The sequence below is a fragment of the Pelophylax lessonae genome (assembly GCF_965119305.1).
Source record: "Pelophylax lessonae genome assembly, chromosome: 11".
Lineage (NCBI taxonomy): Eukaryota > Metazoa > Chordata > Amphibia > Anura > Ranidae > Pelophylax > Pelophylax lessonae.
The window spans coordinates 66488073-66507722 of NC_138778.1; the positions used below are offsets into that span (position 1 = coordinate 66488073).

At 41.3% G+C, this 19650-nt stretch overlaps 1 protein-coding gene across 1 annotated transcript in view; it reads right to left on the reverse strand.

The window, feature by feature from the left end:
- The window catches only part of CYGB (cytoglobin), a 74069-nt gene extending 66571 nt beyond the window's left edge, over positions 1-7498 (reverse strand). The window contains exon 1 of the mRNA XM_082271901.1: positions 7325-7498. Within this exon, the coding sequence (XP_082128027.1) occupies positions 7325-7467 (143 nt within the window). The 5' untranslated portion in view covers positions 7468-7498. The remainder of the gene's footprint in view (positions 1-7324) is intronic.
- Between the last annotated feature and the right edge of the window lie 12152 nt (positions 7499-19650).

Genomic DNA, 19650 nt, shown 5'->3' on the forward strand with positions numbered 1-19650 from the left:
CGCCGAATCGCAAAAAGTGGCCTGGACGGAAGACAGCAAAATCCTCCAGTGGTAAAGTGGTTAAGCTTTGCCAATAAAAACCTAGAAGCTGATTGGTTACTATGCACAGTTGCAGCAAATTCTGTGTGCACCAGGTTTAGTAAATCAACCCCTATGTATCTACCCTGGTAAATGAAAAACGGTACTGGTAAACAGCAGGTATGTCCTACTTTCTCAACCAGTTAACCTTGGGGGGAACCCATGAAATCATTTTCAGGTCTCAGGAATCCTTTGCTGAAAATACTTTCATCTACAGCTCATGGTACATTGGTATGATCAGCAAGATTTAGATATAAAATAATAAGTTAAAGAAAGTGACATACCTAGAGTTTAAATGCCTGTAATGAATAATAATTGATATTCAAGGAGTATCATTATCCCCCTTGTCCGACAAAAGTATTTTCAGTAATATTTATAAAATCAAAATGAATCTAATAATAATGGCGAGGGAATTAAAACAGACCCTCTGACTTTTTGTGAGTAGTGCTCCCTTACATTGGTGATCTGTGGACACATACCCCCTTGCATTGGTGGTCAGCATGAAAAATGCCCTGTTACATTGCTGGCCAATGCAAAGAGTGCCCTCTTACATTGGTGGTCAGTAGGAAGAATCCATGACTTACTGGTAATGGTGAAAGCATCCACTGGTGCCATGCATTTAGTTCTACCAAGTGACATTGTCCCCAGCACTGGGAGGTCAACCCAGCACAGCTCAAGGATTTCCTAGCAACCTCTAGAGCAGCCTTTATCAACCTTTTCAACACAGAGGCAAACCTTAAAACAACTTTCTGGATTCAGGGAACCCCTGCTAAAAATGACTATATCTACAACTCATGATACATTAGTGTGATGGTCAGGTGGAAGAATTCTCCATACACTTGTGGTCATTGGGAAAAATTCCCTCCTTACAGACAGCTAAAAAGATTAATGTGTCAGTGGGAACTTATCTGAGAGCCAAAAATTGCTCATTGCTCAAGGAACACCTAACAACCTCTAGAGGAACCCTAGGGTTCCATAGCATGCTGGTTGAGAAACCCTGCTCTAGAGAAACCCTAGGGCTTCACAGAACCCTATTTAAGACAGGGTGCTCTAAACTATTTTGCTACATCTAATTTTTTTTTTGTGAAATGAAAATAAAATGTCAACATAGCTTTTAAAGTTGTAAACTCTATAAAAAAAAAAAAAAAAAAGAGGTTTATACTTATCTGCTCTGTGCAGTGGAATTGCACAGAGCGGCCCCAAACCTCCTCTTCTTGTGTCCCACACAGGCTCTCATGGCTACTCTTATTCTTAGTGTGCCCCCCTAGCAAGCCGCTTGCTATGGGGGTGCACCTGCAGGCTCACTCCCAAGCAATGCTGACTATGTCCATGTACAGACAGCACAGCTTGGCTTCGCCCCCTCATCACAGGAATTGAATGACAGCACCGAGAGTCAATGGCTTCATAGTTAACTTCATAGTTAACTGCCCTGTGCATTGGAGTTGCACAGAGCAGCCCCAAACCTCTTCTTCTCGTGTCCCCCGCAGACCCTCCTGACTCCTCCCCTTCTCAATGTGCCCCACCCCCTCATCACAGGATTTGACTGACCAATGGATCCTGCTGCCTCAGCAAAGCCTGTGAAAGTGGGGTGAGCTGCTACAGACAGGCAACGGATAGAGTGAGGAGTCAGGAAGGTATTAGGAGGTTGAGGGGCATACTGATACCAAAACATTTTTTTACCTTATTGCAGGGAATGTATTAAAGTAAAAACTATTAAGGCTTTAGAACCACTTTAACTAATTAAGCTGAATTCACAACCTTTAACCTCCCTGGCGGTATGATTATGTCAGGAATTACATACCAAAAGCGGTACAATTCTTTTCATGGAAATTTGGCGTTATGTATTATAGGCCTACAATTCTTAGTAATTACTGACTTAAACCTGACCAAAACAAGTCTCTAGTAGACATCCCAGACGTGATAAATTTGAAACACAAACACGTGAATTATAATCGAATCAATAATATTATTTTATTATTTAATATATAATATATATAATAAAATTATATTATGGATTAGATTATAATTCATGCATTATATATAGATATATGTGTGTGTGCATATATATATATATATATATATATATATATATATATATGTACATATATATATATATATATATGCATACATATATATATATGCATATATATATATATATATACCGGTGTGTATATATATATATATATATATATATATGCGCATATATATATATATATACATATATATATATATATGCATATATATATATATACATATATATATATGCATATATATATACATATATATATGCATATATATATAATATAAAATGTGTTTTGTGTTTTGTGCAACGTTTTTTTTTTTTTTTTTGAATTTCCCTCCCTAGTTCCGCTCCCATGCAGCATTGCTGCTGCAGGGAACGGAACTAGGAAGTGATCAGAGCGACGGAGACCGACGGAGGAGCGGCGGGACTCTCGGCTGGCGGTCACAGCAATGAGAGATCATCGCTGGATCGCCAGGATAAGGTAAGAGAACACCGCTGCGCTCTCTGCAATCCACCCCGAGCGTGACTCGGGGTTACCGCTCCTGATATGAAAAACCAACCCCGAGTCACGCTCGGGATTACCGCTAAGGAGGTTAAAGCCTAGTACACACCGATTAACGCTCTCTGCCATTGGCTGAGAGCGCCGACGGAAGACGGTCAGCTGCTGGTTTTCCAGTATGCACGTCCGACATACACACGGGCCGAATGTTGGCCATTTTTTTAGGAACCGGTAAATGTCTCCCGATATTCATCCCGTGTGTACCCGGCCTAACACAAGGATAAGGATCTTTCTTTTAGGCTCGGTACACACTATTGCGATCCGGAAACCAGCGCGATTCCAGTGCGGGTTCCTGCATCACATGTTCCTCGCAGGCAGTTCACACTGCCCTATGTGAACTGCTGCGGGTGTCAATACAAAGTTAATGACACCCCCAGATTGGTTCGCAGATTACAATGAGCACCCATGTGTTTTGATTTCAGTGTGGACAAAAAAAGGGTCCTGCACCATTTTTGTCCGAATCGCACAGACATCGCATGTGATCTGTACAGCAATGCAGTGTAAATCACATGTGATATCTGACATTGCATTTCCTATCCTGAAAACAACTGTCACTTTTTAAATACAAATCTCCTTATCCCGGTGTGTTAGCTTTGTCAGTTGATCTTGCAGAAGTAAATAAGAACAAGAAAATATTTGTTTTCATAACAAACAGAAAGGTTAAACAAATAAAGGAAGTGGAGCTAGGCATAATAGATAATAGAGAGGAATGATGATCACATCCAGCAGTGAAATGATGTTAACATTGAGCTGTCCTCGTTGTCCCTACACACACTTGTCAGAATCCCCCTGCTGGAACATGCCAGGGACGAGTCAAAAAATAGAAAATGTAACATAAACAGAGAAGTCACAGGATGACTTTCCCCAGGATATTATGACATCAGGATCCCAGACCTGATCTCAAGTCATTCACTTGTTTCAAGTCTCAATGTTACCTTTAAGGGTCACCATACACGTGACAATTTGACCGCACAACTTTAGGTCTACCAAAACCATGTAATATGAGGACTTTGCTTAACTATCCAATCCATTTGTATCCAACTAAGCAGAACCTTGTGTTACATAGCTGTTGGTAGTTCTTAAGCTCACTGCACACATTACAATCTGATTGTACAATTTGTTTTAGATCTACCAACAACTATGTAATGCCTGATTGAACACAGATCGACTGGATGGATGAGGTAGGTCCTTATATTACATAGTTTTGGTAAAACTTACAGTGTCCATGTATGTATTAATTTTGTTATCTGATTGATGGGTAATTTAATCAAAACGATTGAACCAGAAACTGATCAAATAGTCATAACTTCCCTTGCAATTGATTTAGACCAAACCAGGTTAATAGGCCTGGGCGGAAAATTATTCATCGTTTTGCCTCAATAGGCAGCACTGAGATGATACAGTCATTAATTCATTAAGATTTCGACAGATAAGATTATGAAGCTGCCTAGCGATTGTACAGGATATAAACACCAAGCGGATGCAAACCTGAAAGGAAATCAGGACAGACTGTCAGGCAGGGGAACTCCTATTTGTAACTGTGGCACAGAAGAATTGGTGGGCCCCTATTCTGTGTATATGGTATGCACGCAGACCCTTCTTGTGGGTAGAGAAGCTCATTTATTGGTTGTCATACAAACTTCAATAAATGATTGATTTATTTTCTCATCACTCTCTTCTGATAGTTGACAACCCATTCAATTGATATCCCACACACATAGATCGATAGTTGGAAGATATGATCATAAATTATCAATTGCATCTAATTTTTCACCATGTAATCTGATATTTTGATTGATTGAAAAACAAAACAAAATTAAATGAATGAACAAAGCATCTCAGTGCATGATCAATGCAACATACTTAATCATTTTCCACCCTGGCCAATCATTTGAATTAATCCAATCTAAATAAATAGGAAGGTAATTTATGTTTATTCGACAGTTTGATCGTTTTGTTTAAATCGCACATCATTTGCATAGTAAAATTGAAGTGTGTGGCCACCATCCATGTATGTGTTCATGGGGAGTGTTGTGGCTGTGCAAGGTAGGTAGAGAGTGAGTGATGGTGCTGTGTGCATGGTAGGTAAAGAGTGAGTGATGGTGCTGTGTGCATGGCAGGTAGGTAAAGAGCGAGTGATGGTGCTGTGTGCATGGTCAGGGCTGCTGTTAGAAATTGCGGGGCCCCGTACAGACTACCTGGCAGCCCCCCCCCCAAGAAAATATTAAAGGTATATTTAGCTAAAATGACATCAAAATCACTATTAGCAGACACAAATATAACATAACTCACATAATTCCTGCTAAATCTACAAAAAAAAACTATGTTAAATAAAAATTAAGATGAGATGAGAAAAATATACAGGCTGGGCAGTTGGAGCTCAGTGATCAAAGAGACAGAGAGAGAGAGAAACAAAGTTACAATTTACAAATAAACTCCTGAGTAGAGATAACATTAGAGCCAGTGCTGGGAGGGGGGCCCACACAGGGAGGGGGATTAGTGAAGGGATGACTGTCTTTTTCTCAGCAGATAAAAGCTGATAGCAGGGAGAGGGACAGATCAGATTCAGGTGCTGGAGGAAGATTTCTGTATTTGTTTTCCATCACTAATCCCCCTCTCTATGTGGGCCCCCCTGTGTGCTCGGGCCCCCTACAAGAGGGCTGGTGGTCCCCCCCTATCAGCGGCCCTGTGCATGGTAGATAGGTAAAGAGTGAGTGATGGTGCTGTGTGCATGGCAGGTAGGTAAAGAGTGTGTGATGGTGCTGTGTGCATGGCATATAGGTAAAGAGAGAGTGATGGTGCTGTGTGCATGGCAGGTAGGTAAAGAGTGAGTGATGGTACTATGTGCATGATAAAAGTGCATTGTAGGTAGGGGGGAATTGTACTTCATGCATGGTGGCAGTGCATAGTTGGTAGGTACAGATTGTTGGTGCTGTGTGCATAGTGACAATACATAGTAGGTTGGTAGTGAGAGATGACGCTCTGTGCATTATGGTAGTGCATGGTAGGTAGGTAGATAGGTAGAAAGTGATTGTGCTGTGTACATGGCGGTGCAGCATGGTATGTAGGTAGGTCGGTAGGTAGAAAGTGATGGTGCTGTGTATATAGTGGCAGTACATGGTTGATAGCTAAGTGGAAAGTGATGGTGCCGTGTACATGGTGGCAGTGCATGGTAGGTAGGTATGTAGGTAGGTTGGTGGAAAGTGATGGTGCTGTGTATATGGTGGCAGTGCATGGTAGGTAGGTGGAAAGTGATGGTGCTGTATACATAGGTACAGATTGTTGGTGCTGTGTGCATAGTGACAATACATAGTAGGTTGGTAGTGAGAGATGACGCTCTGTGCATTATGGTAGTGCATGGTAGGTAGGTAGATAGGTAGAAAGTGATTGTGCTGTGTACATGGCGGTGCAGCATGGTATGTAGGTAGGTCGGTAGGTAGAAAGTGATGGTGCTGTGTATATAGTGGCAGTACATGGTTGATAGCTAAGTGGAAAGTGATGGTGCCGTGTACATGGTGGCAGTGCATGGTAGGTAGGTATGTAGGTAGGTTGGTGGAAAGTGATGGTGCTGTGTATATGGTGGCAGTGCATGGTAGGTAGGTGGAAAGTGATGGTGCTGTATACATGGTGGCAGCGCATGATAGATAGAGAGTGATGGTGCTCTATGCATGGTGGCAGTGCATGGTAGATAGGTAGCAAGTGATCATGCTGTATACATGGTGGAAGTGCATGCTAGGTACATAGTGCTAGGTACATAGTGATCATGCAGTGTACATACTAGCAGTGCATGATAGGTAGGTAGTGATTATGCTGTGTACATGGTGGCAGTGTATTATAGGTAGGTAGGTAGAGAGTAAATATGCTGTGTACATGGTGGCAGTGCATGGTAGGTAGGTGGAACGTGATGGTGCTGTGTACATGGTAGTAGTGCAAGGTAGGCAGATGGGTATGTAGGTAGTTAAGTGGAAAAAGATGGTGCTGCGTACATGGTGGCAGTGCATGGTAGGTAGCTAGGTAGGTGGAAAGTGATGGTGCTGTGTACATGGTGGCAGTGCTTGGTAGGTAGGTGTAAAAGTGATGGTGCTGTGTACATGGTGACAGTGCTTGGCAGGTAGGTAGGTGGAAAGTGATGGTGCTGTGTACATGGTGGCAGTGCATGGTAGGTTGGTGTAAAACTGATGGTACTGTGTACATGGTGGCAGTGCATGGTAGGTAGGTGGAAAGTGATGGTGCTGTGTACATGGTGGTAGGCGCCTGGTAGATAGGTAGGTAGGTGGAAAGTGAAGGTGCTGTGTACATGGTGGTAGTGCCTGGTAGGTAGGTGGAAAGTGATGGTGCTGTGTACATGGTGGTAGTGCCTGGTAGGTAGGTGGAAAGTGATGGTGCTGTGTACATGGTGGTAGTGCCTGGTAGGTAGGTGGAAAGTGATGGTGCTGTGTACATGGTGGTAGTGCCTGGTAGGTAGGTAGGTGGAAAGTGATGGTGCTGTGTACATGGTGGCAGTGCATGATAGATAGGTAGGCAGTGATCATGCTGTGTAGTAGAGGATGGCAGTACAGGGTAGGTAGGTAGTGATCGTGCTGTCACCTCGGAGTGTCAGTGCCAGGCGGAGGGGTGACCGATGTGCTGTGTTGGGGTGACCAATGTTGGGGTGACCTGATTACCTGATGAGTATGGAGACCCCCACGTCCTCACAGTTGGCATAGATCCGCTCCCAGGTCTCCTTGATGATCCCCCTCTCGGTGTCGGTTATCTCCTCGGCTCTCTCCCAGCGCTCCGTGTCATTCTCCTCTTGGACTTTCTCCATGGACCCGTCAGGATGGGATGACTCTCTCTCTCTCTCTCTCTCTCTCTCTCTCTCTCTCTCTCTCTCTCTCGCACACGCACGGAGATGTCGGAGGTGGAAGGTCGGTGTGTCCGGGCTGTGCACAGAGCCGTCTAATAGTCGGAGCTCAGCGCTCTGTCCATATTACGCTGCGTGTGAATGGCAGCCCGCAGATAAACTGAGCAAAAGTAAGATATTTCAAGGCATTGTCAGAATGCTGAGAGCCAATCTCCCGTCCCACCTCTCCCCCCTCCTCTCCTCTCCTTCTCTTTCCTTCTGTCCCTGCCTTCTTCCCTCCCCTTTTCACCTTCTCTTTCTTAACTCTTTCTTCTTGTCCTCCCTTCTCCCCATCCGTCAGCATGCTCACAGTGTTCCCCCCTTTTATTCACCTTCACCCCCTCTGCATCGGTCCTGTAGGTTCTGATCATCCTATTCTTCCCCTGCATTGGTTTGCAATGTCTATGCTCACCTGTCAACTACTTTCCAATCCCAGGCTGCCCTGTTCTGTACACATCCCCTCCATGCCAGACATCTACCTGATAAAAGAGAAATCCCCAAATGATGGGCTCAAGAGTTCCAGATCATTTATTGTTATTATTATAGGAAGGTAAAAGACACCCAGCACAAATCAGAAAGGCAAGGTGGAAAGAGAGAGCACCAAACAATTGTCCAAAATCCTTTATTGTTGCTATCACAGAAAGCTAACACTGGTCTACTCATTTTGGGAAATTATCGACCTCCAAGATAAAATGTGCTAATTCTTACATATTTTGATTCGATGAATTAGAAAAAAGGTGATAAAGGCGCTGGTTGGCTAAAGTTTTCAAAATAATACACAATAAAGATTAAGAGCCGGTTCATACTGAGGTGACATGACTCCTTACTACTTCAGGGGCGACTTGTGCATTACATTGCACCACAACTTCGGAGCGACTTGCAGAGACTTCACATAATGGAAGTGGATGCAAGTCGCTCCGAGGTCGCCCCGAAATAGTACAGGACCCTTTTTCTAAGTCGGAGCGACTTGTGTCACTCCTATTAGAACGGGTCCTGTAGCGGTCAATGGACCGCGAGGGAGCGCGACTTGTCAGGCTGACAAGTCACCTGACAAGTCGCGCTAATGTGAACCGGCTCTTATACACAGGCAAGTATATTTGCCTACAAGGGAGGGAGGTGTCTGATGATCATGATGCTTCGTTACTTCTCGACAAAGCACGGTATAAAAATGAAAATGGTACCACATGGGCGTGTATAAATTTATCTTCACTTTGAGACTAAAGATTATTAACTAACTGTAATTTATTCTCCTTTTTTTGCAGGGTACATTTGTCTTGGTCATATCTACGCACCAGTTACATCAGGACAAGAGTTGGGCACCTCATTATTGATGCATTACATGTGCAACTTATCTGCATCATTGGCTAAACAAGAAAAAAAAGTCCATGCCCTTCGCAGTCCCAATAGTGTGGGGGGAGCCCACCAATCATAGTAGTGACTGTTGTTTTTGCATGGTTCCCCCAATTGCAAAAGGGATCTCAAGAAAGAAGAAGTGGACCGTGGAATATCTAAACATGCCATCCCCACTGCGTCCTTTACCCCATAGTGAGGACTTGTCAATTCCAGATCCACCAGAATCCTACTTTCTAGACTCAAGTGATGATAAAGATGATGAGAAGGATGCAGCTGATCCAGGGCTGCCAATGTGAGCGGACCCAAGCTTTAACTTTTGGTATCAATAAAAATATACATTTCTAATGATTGGTGTGGCACCATTCTCATTGCTTTATCACATTTTGCAGAAAAATTATGGAGCATAATCGCACACCCCCCTTGTAATTTTTAAATTTTGATGCAATTTTGACCTGAAGCTGTATCTTTGAAACTCAGGACTTAATTTTCCTTTATTAGCGACCCAATTCTGGCAAAATTTAGCTATTTTTATTTCCGAGCCTTGTAGATCAGTGTAATAGACAGCCAGTCACTATTAGTGAGAGCACCGAATGATCTTCTCTAGAGTCCAAGAATCTTATAGTAATTGACTCAGGAAGGTAAAAAAAAATCCAACGCCTTTCAAGGGACCAAGGATAAAAGCCAGAGGTCCTTTATTGTTGTTATTATGAGAATAATAGACAGCCAATGTGTATCGGCGGGCCAACAATAAAATAGAGAGCGCCAAATGATCAGCTCAACAGTACAAGCTCCTTTATTATTATTTAATGAAGGTAACAGATATCCAATTCAATTCAGGGGGCCAACGATAAAAGAGAGAGCACCAAATCATTCTCTTATGAGTCCCAAAATTTTTTATTGTTATTATCACAGAATGGTAATAGACAGCCAACACATATAAGGGGGCAACACTAAAAAAAGAGCGAGCACCAAATGATCCTGTCAAGAGTCCAAGATTCTTTAAAGTGGTTGTAAACTCTTACATATACCCAATCAAGGGACTATCCTCAGGTCATACACAGAGATTAAAGGGGTTGTAAAGTCAGAAGGTTTTTTTTATCTTAATGCATTCTATAAGTTAAGCTAGCTAGCTAGCTAGCCGCCCCCCTAACACTTACCTGAGGTCCCTCTCTGTCCAGCAATGTCCATGAGTGTCTCAGCCATTGGAGATTCTCCCTCTTGATTGGCTCCTGCTGCTGTCAATCAAAGTCAGCTAGCCAATTAGGAGAGAGAGAGGGAGCAAGGCCGGGTTGGGGCTCCGTGTCTGAATGGACACAGGGACCTGTGACTCGGCTCGGGTGCCCCCATAGGAAGCTGCTTGCGGTGGGGGCACTCAACAGGAGGGGCCAAGATCACAGAAGAGGGACCCGAAGAGGAGGATCCGGGCAGCTCTGTGCAAATCAACTGCAAGAGAGCAGGTAAGTATAACATGTTTGTTATTTTTATAGGGAAAAAAAACGAATTAGTTTAAATCACTTTAAACTAATTCACCTACAGAAGTTGTACCTGTCTGTGGAAGGAGATCAGAGTACCCAGAGGAAACCCATGCAAGCACAGGAAGAACATGCAAACTCCATGCAGATAGTGTAATAGGGACCCCAGTGCTGCAAGGCAGGAGCACTAACCGCTAAGCCACTGTGTAACAACAGAAAGGTAAAAGACAGCCAATGTGTTATCAAGGGCAAACACATTGGCTAACTTTTATGATAATAACAGAAAAGGATCTTGGACTCTTGAGAAGATCATTTGGCACTCTCTCCTCTACCATTTTTAGGTGGACTTTCCAATTTGGAGCTCTATATACAATATCCACACATCCGACAGTTAGGGCTCATGTAGACGGGCATTTTTGTCAATGTTTCCATGGGAACACAGCACTGCTCAATTTTCTGCCCGTGCTCCTTCAAAAATGTTGACTAAAAAATCGACTATTGTCGAGTCAAGTATTGCCAACAGGTCCACCATGGAATGAAATTTCATCCATGCATGGCTAGATTTAGGCTACCCATAGACATAAAAGGACAATGTAAAAAAAAAGAATTGAGACTGCTATTACTGAACTCTTCTTTTATAATGCTAGTTCCCTGGCTGGCAATCTGATCCTTTGACATCATAACTAATAAGTCGCTGACCTGGATAGAGAATAGAGATAAGTAGATAAGCCTTTAGAGAGTGGTTAGATGTAAAGGTGCAGTTCAACCGCTTCTGGGGTAGTAGATCTTCCAGGTGTAAGACAAGTGGGTCAGCTCTACCAACCTTGCAGGTTTATTATAATGCACATGGGGGAATTGGAGAAGAGCAGAGATGACAGATAATCTCAGTGAAGAATTCGACTTGTCCAGTTGATGTTCTGCTCAAAAGCTGTCAGCTAGTAGGCATCTGCCTGCCACCAAAAATAAGAGATGGTAGAGAGTCATCTTACATGTAAGGACTGCTTAAAGATAGCTGAGTAGAGGAAAACAGGGGCCACGGAGATCATTGCCATAGCTAGGTCTGTGGTCCCAAGGATATACAAGCAACCTTTACACTTAGAACCTCTATGCGAGACCTCTGATTAATGTCAGGATTTGTGTAAACAAGCACAGCTCCCGAGAACTGTCCCTGATTTTGAGGGAATGTCCCTGATTTGGAACAAAGTCCCTGTGTCTTTCTTTCCTCCTTATTTGTCCCTTCTGTCCTTATCCAGAGGCAAGCGTTTATGGGGTAGTGGATCTTTTCTGGCTACATGGACTTGTACAGAATTCTTGAGGGTGTTTTAGAAAATGAACTTGAGGAGTGAAATGTTGTGGACTTTGTACAATCTGGAAACTTATGGACATTTGCAAGGCTCAAAAAAGAGAGACTTTTCAGTTCTTTTCTATTTTGCTGTAGACAATTTTATGCATTTAAAGACTGTCACGTTCTTGCTATCTTTTCATGGACATTTGCTATACAGTTGAGATAACAGTTTAGATGACCTTCAGTTATGTATCATTGTCTTGGTATATGCTAATTTGAATGTGCCTCTCCTCTCACTGTGTTTACTATGCTTTAGTTTGTGAATAAACAGGAGCCTCTGTGTAGAGTTCCTCCTATTCATTCATTCAGTGCAGCTGAGGCTGCAGGAAAAGAGGAAAAAGTACCGGGAAATTTATGTTCTCTGTCTCAAAAATGAGACATCAAAGGTCTGTTTAGACCCTTGACATTTCAAAAAAGCCCCTCCCCCCCAGCAGCATTGTAAAAAAAAAAAAAAAAAAAAAAATATATATATATATATATATATATATATATATATATATGTATATGTATATGTATATGAAAAGATTGTAAAAGAATTTAAAAAACAAATTAAAAATAAATTTGTAAAAAAATGTAGGGCTCAATGACATGTGATCTCTGGCCCATACAGTGTGAATTAATGGTTTGTCAGCTAGGGCCCCATGATTTCTAACAGCAGCCCTGCCAGCTCCTAGCAGAGTCACACAGTGAATGTCACTGGAACAAGGAAAAAGGTAAGTATTTATCACGGAAGGCGAAGAAAAGTTTACTAAAGGTGAACCTACACTCAATAATCAGCAAAGCTTAAAATGGATTTAACTTTCATTCTGATATTTTTTGGGCAAAAGGCATGACAAAATGAAGCCGTCTAAAAAACTTCCTGAATCTGTTTGCAATGAATTATGTAAAACTCAAATTAAGGTACATTTATGGCACTTTTCCACTGCAAGTACCGGCTAGTACCGGCTCGGCTCTACTCGGCTCTGCTTGGCCCGGTTTGCTTTTCCACTGCTGGTACCGCATGGTATAGTGTCGGAACGGTTCGGTACGGTATAGGTTTGCTTTTCCACTAAAGTAGTACTAAAGTTAAGTGGGTGGGATAACAACGGGGTGGGTGGGATTCTCTGACCAATCAGTGGCTAGTAGTGACTGCATGCAAAGGATTGTGGGATATGGTACCAGTTTGGTACCTGTTGGAACCACAATCGAGTAGGTACTGTTTTTTCAGAGCCGTACCGTACCGTACCGTTCGGTTCCATGCAGTGGAAAAGCAAACCTATACCGTACCGTACCGAACCGTTCCGACCCTATACCATGCGGTACCAGCAGTGGAAAAGCACAAAAGCGTGCCGAACCGTTACGGTTCCATGCAGTGGAAAAGCGCCATTAGGGACTTTCTGACTTTAACATAGCTGCATTATTTCCTGACTAACTGCTCACCTATCTTACTTGTTGGAGTTGCTTCTGTATTCTTTTAAATGTTTTTAGTTATACAAATGAAAGAGATTTGCTCATTTTTCAAAACCTTGTGAATATAAGTAAAAAAATCCAATTTGCAAACAATCTTTCTACAAAAATATTCTGGTATAGACATACATGTTCACATTGGGCAAACAAATATGCTTGAAATAAAAAAGATTTCTCCTCTGGGTGGGATTTTAAGGGCAATGGAAGAAAAAGATATACATATATAAAATTCATAAATTTTATTCAATAATTTACACAGCAAAAACAACATGTATTAAAAATGGTGGAGCAACAGAGCTCCTAACATCGACAAAAACCACATCAATGTGCAAAGCCCCTTAGTAGAGGGAAGATCCAACGCATTTCAAACATGATATGAACTTGTAGTTCTATTCTTCGTCAGGGACTATTCCCAACTCTACAAATAAAGAGATGATAACAGTTACACAAATCCTGCGTCCACATACATACGTGTGAGGTAACAGTATACATACATTTGGGTGCTGTACTTCAACTGACCACAGGGGAGAGAATCCACAAAATCCTTCCCCCAAACAGACCATACATAAATATTTTATCTGGAAAGAAATGTCCCAAAATGGAAGCTCCAGGTCATCATGAAACGGGTTTGTCCCATGTTGATGAAAAGATGAAAGGCGGTAACCACTATAAAAAATAAAAATGAAAAATATATATATGATAAAAAAAAATATATATATATGTAATTTAATATATGAACATATATACCCTAGATGTGTAAATAGTCAATTGTCAATATATGTGCCCCTATATGATGTGTTATTTTACACATCTGGCGCATATATGTTCATATATTAAATTACATATATATATATATATATATACAGTCAGGTCCATAAATATTGGGACATCGACACAATTCTAATCTTTTTGGCTATATACACCACTACAATGAATCTGAAATGAAACAAACAAGATGTGCTTTAACTGCAGACTTTCAGCTTTAATTTGAGGGTATTTACATCCAAATCAGGTGAATGGTGTAGGAATTATAACAGTTTGTATATGTGCCTCCCACTTTTTAAGGGACCAAAAGTAATGGGACAATTGGCTGCTCAGCTGTTCCATGGCCGGGTGTGTATTATTCCCTCATTATCCCATTTACAAGGAGCAGATAAAAGGTCCAGAGTTCATTTCAAGTGTGCTATTTGCATTTGGAATCTGTTGCTGTTAACTCTCAATAGGAGATCCAAAGAGCTGTCACTATCAGTGAAGCAAGCCATCATTAGGCTGAAAAAACAAAAACCCATCAGAGAGATAGCAAAAACATTAGGTGTGGCCAAATCAACTGCTTGCAACATCCTTGAAAAGAAAGAACGCACCAGTGAGCTCAGCAACACCAAAAGACCCAGAAGACCACAGAAAACAACTGTGGTGGATGACCGAAGAATTCTTTCCCTGGTGAAGAAAACACCCTTCACAACAGTTGGCCAGATCAAGAACACTCTCCAGGAGGTAGGTGTATGTGTGTCAAAGTCAACAATCAAGAGTAGACTTCACCAGAGTGAATACAGAGGGTTCACCACAAGCTGTAAACCATTGGTAAGCCTCAAAAACAGGAAGGCCAGATTAGAGTTTGCCAAACATCATCTAAAAAAGCCTTCACAGTTCTGGAACAACATCCTATTGACAGATGAGACCAAGATCAATTTGTACCAGAGTGATGGGAAGAGAAGAGTATGGAGAAGGAAAGGAACTGCTCATGATCCAAAGCATACCACCTCATCAGTAAAGCATGGTGGTGGTAGTGTCATGGCGTGGGCATGTATGGCTGCCAATGGAACTGGTTCTCTTGTATGTATTGATGATGTGACTGCTGACAAAAGCAGCAGGATGAATTCTGAAGTGTTTCTGGCAATATTATCTGCTCATATTCAGCCAAATGCTTCAGAACACATTGGATGGCGCTTCACAGTGCAGATGGACAATGACCCGAAGCATACTGTGAAAGCAACCAAAGAGTTTTTTAAGGGAAAAAAGTGGAATGTTATGCAATGGGCAAGTCAATCACCTGACCTGAATCCGATTGAGCATGCATTTCACTTGCTGAAGACAAAACTGAAGGGAAACTGCCCCAAGAACAAGCAGGAACTGAAGACAGTTGCAGTAGAGGCCTGGCAGAGCATCACCAGGGATGAAACCCAGCATCTGGTGATGTCTATGCATTCCAGACTTCAGGCTGTAATTGACTGCAAAGGATTTGCAACCAAGTATTAATAAGTGAAAGTTTTTGATTTATGATTGTTAATCTGTCCCTTTACTTTTGGTCCCTTAAAAAGTGGGAGGCACATATACAAACTGTTGTAATTCCTACACCGTTCACCTGATTTGGATGTAAATACCGTTAAATTAAAGCTGAAAGTCTACAGTTAAAGGACATCTTGTTCATTTCATTTCAAATCCATTGTGGTGGTTTATAGAGCCAAACAGATTAGAATTGTGTCGATGTCCCAATATTTATGGACCTGACTGTATATATTTTTTTTTATCATATATATATTTTTCATTTTTATTTTTTATAGTGGTTACCGCCTTTCATCTTGGGATCTTATTTATCTGTATCCCGCGGCCTTACAGGAGAACATGGGACAAACCCGGTTCATGATGACCTGGAGATCCTTTTTGGGACATTTCTTTCAGATAAAATATTTATGTATGGTCTGTTTGGAGGAAAGATTTTGTGGATTCTATCCTCTGTGGTCAGTTGAAGTACAGCACCCATATGTATGTAATGTATGTATACTGTTACCTCACACGTATGTATGTGGACGCATGATTTGTGTAACTGTTATCATCTCTTTATTTGTAGAGTTGGGAATAGTCCCTGACGAAGAATAGAACTACAAGTTCATAACATGTTTGAAACGCGTTGGAACTTCCCTCTACTAAGGGGCTTTGCACATTGATGTGGTTTTTGTCGATGTTAGGAGCTCTGTTGCTCCACCATTTTTAATACATGTTGTTTTTGCTATGTAAATTATTGAATAAAATTTATGAATTTTATATATTTATATCTTTTTCTTCCATTGCCCTTAAAATCCCACCAAGAGGAGAAATCATTTTTATTTCATGCTTATTAAGGGATGGTGGCAATACATACCAGCTATGGTCTGAGATACATTTTATGTAACAAATATGCTTGTGCCTATGGAAAAAAAAGAGTTAGAGCACACTATAGCCATTCCTCGCACCTCCTTTAAAAAGAAAATAATAGTATTTGGCAGGACCCCTAAGAATGATCGCATGGGGGATATCTGGAGAGGTATCTTCAGGCCAACTGACTTTTCCCTATCTAGCAGTCAGTAGCCAGCTTTGTTAACTGTTGTATGGTGTCTGTTGCTATCTTTTGCTACCTAATATTGTACTTAATATCCTGTGAATCTAGCAAATCCTCCATGGCATGCAGATTAACTGTGTTCACTGCAAGTGTTTCAGAAAGGGTCTGTCCTACTGTGTCTAATAGCCAGAGATTATGTGATTCTTCCAAAACCTTCCATGCCATAGCAGTAAACAAACTTTATACTCACATAATAAAGGTATGGAAATTCAAAATATGTATTGCAATGTTGGAAGGCTCAGAGTGTCACTATTAGGGGAAGGGGGTTCTAAGGGAGGTTAAAGGTCCCTGCAGCAGTCTTGGTGGCTAAGTTGATTTGTTGCTATGGCTATTTTAGTAATATTTTATAGCATAAATATATGAAATAATGCATTTTAGTTACCATTTATTGTTTTTAGAAGCTAGCCCTATTCATATGCTAATTAACTTGTTTGACTGGTTCATGGAGCTCATGCAACAGGAAGTGATGTTGGCAGAAAATAGGGGGAGGGAACAAAGGACTCAGCCATGTGCTGAAGAGAAAGAGAAATTGTTTTGAATGACTCTAAAAAGCAAGAAGTGTTGGAAGAGATCCTGGATAGAAAGAAGACAAATAATAAAGAAAGAATGAAAATAGGGATGATACTAAATCTACAAACCTAGTTAAGTAACTTTTAGTGTATCCCTGTCATATAAATTGTCCACATTAATTTGCTATAAAGGATAGATAGCTTGTGCATGTGTATAATATATGCATATTTTGTGATACTCTTCAAGGGAGATTTACTAAAAGAGGTGCACACAGAATCTGGTGCAGCTGTTCATAGTAACCAGTCAGCTTCTAACTTGAGCTTCTTTAATTAGGCTTTGACAATAAAACCTAGAAGCTGATTGTTACTATGCACAGCTGCATCAGATTCTGTGTGCACCAGTTTTAGTAAATCTTGCCCTATATTTCATATGTTGTTTTCCTCAAATCGTAGATAATTTGTATGTATAGCATATTATTGTTTAGTAAAGCACATGCTTATTAATACATTACAGATGATTTCATGCTTCTTGCTTTATGGCAAAGTAACCTTAAAAAGACAAAGCAAAACAATTGGGGGGGTTGTCCAGGATTTGCACTAAAGTTCAGCTGAAGCAGACCTGTTTTATGTAAATTTTGTGAATTTCCTGACAGTCCTGTCTGATAAGATAATGGGGCCAAAAACAAACTGTAAAATGATCTTTCTGGGGTACTAAGATAGAAGGGTGGGACCATGTGGCACTGGCAGTCAGGCTAAGAGTGTCCAGATTAAAGCACTCTTTGGAATTCCACCAAAATAACAATGAAATAAGGATTTGGCCAACAAAATCCATGTAATCCGGAGGTATCTCTATAAATAACTATATACTGTATACTCATATACTGTATACTCAATATATGTGCACAATTTCACCAGGACATTGCATTTTTGTACTGATAATAATCTTTACCAGTACCGGCCCGCCCATTGGGGGCACAGGGACGCCGCGACCGTCTCCCCCTATCCATGCATCAGGCCCCCTAATCTACATGCAGGGCGCCGGATGTATGGATTCCAATGGGTTTTTTTTTTTTTAAGCACCTGATTAGAGCCAGAGATCTGTTTTTGGGACTGTTCTGTCCATATTACGATGCATGTGAATGGCAGCTCGCAGATAAACTGAGCAAAAGTAAGATATTTCAAGGCATTGTCAGAATGCTGAGAGCCAATCTCCTGTCCCACCTCTCCCCCCTCCTCTCCTCTAATTCTCTTTCCTTCTGTCCCTGCCTTCTTCCCTCCCCTTTTCACCTTTTCTTTCTTAACTCTTTCTTCTTGTCCTCCCTTCTCCCCATCCGCCAGCATGCTCACAGTGTTCCCCCCTTTTATTCACCTTCACCCCCTCTGCATCGGTCCTGTAGGTTCTGATCATCCTATTCCTCCCCTGCATTGGTTTGCAATGTCTATGCTCACCTGTCAACTACTTTCCAATCCCAGGCTGCCCTGTCCTGTACACATCCCCTCCATGCCAAACATCTACCTGATAAAACAGAGAGCACCAAATGATGGGCTCAAGAGTTTCAGATCCTTTATTGTTATTATTATAGGAAGGTAAAAGACAACCAGCACATATCAGAAAGTCAACGTGGAAAGAGAGAGCACCAAACAATTGTCCAAAATCCTTTACTGTTTCTATCACAGAAAGATAACACTGGTCTACGCATTTTGGGAAATTATCGACCTCCAAGATAAAATGTGCTAATTCTTACATATTTTGATTAGATGAATTAGAAAAAAAGGTGATAAAGGCGCTGGTTGGCTAAAGTTTTCAAGATAATTCAAAATAAAGATTTATACACAGGCAAGTATATTTGCCTACAAGGGAGGGAGGTGTCTGATGATCATTCATGATGCCTTGTTACTTCTCAACAAAGTCCGGTAAAAAAATGAAAATGGTACCACATGGGCGTGTATAAATTTATCTTCACTTTGAGACTAAAGATTATTAACTAACTGTAATTTATTGTCCTTTTTTTTGCAGGGTACATTTGTCTTGGTCATATCTACGCACCAGTTACATCTGGTGGGTTGTGAAAGTGTCATTACCTAACATTTCCAAAGAACAGTTGCGTGATAGAAGCCGAGATGCCTCTAAACTGTGTAAACATCTGCTACATTTGTGTCGAAGTTATATTTGCATCTCAAAAGTGCAGTATGACAGCAGTGGTAAAAAAGGCATTCCACCTATATTTTGTATGTAAAATAGGGGATCAGGACAAGAGTTGGGCCCCTCAATATTGATGCATTACATGTGAAACTTATCTGCATCATTGGCGAAACAAGAATAAAAAGGCCATGCCTTTCGCAGTCCCAATGGTGTGGGGGGAGCCCAACAATCATAGTAGTGACTGCTGTTTTTGCATGGTTCCCCCAATTGCAAAAGGGATCTCAAGAAAGAAGAAGTGGACCGTGGAATATCTAAACATGCCATCTGCACTGCGTCTTTTGCCCCATAGTGAGGACTTGTCAATTCCAGATCTACCAGAATCCTACTGTCTAGACTCAAGTGATGATAAAGATGATGAGCATAAGCAGGATGCAGCTGATCCAGGGCCGCCAATGTGAGTGGAC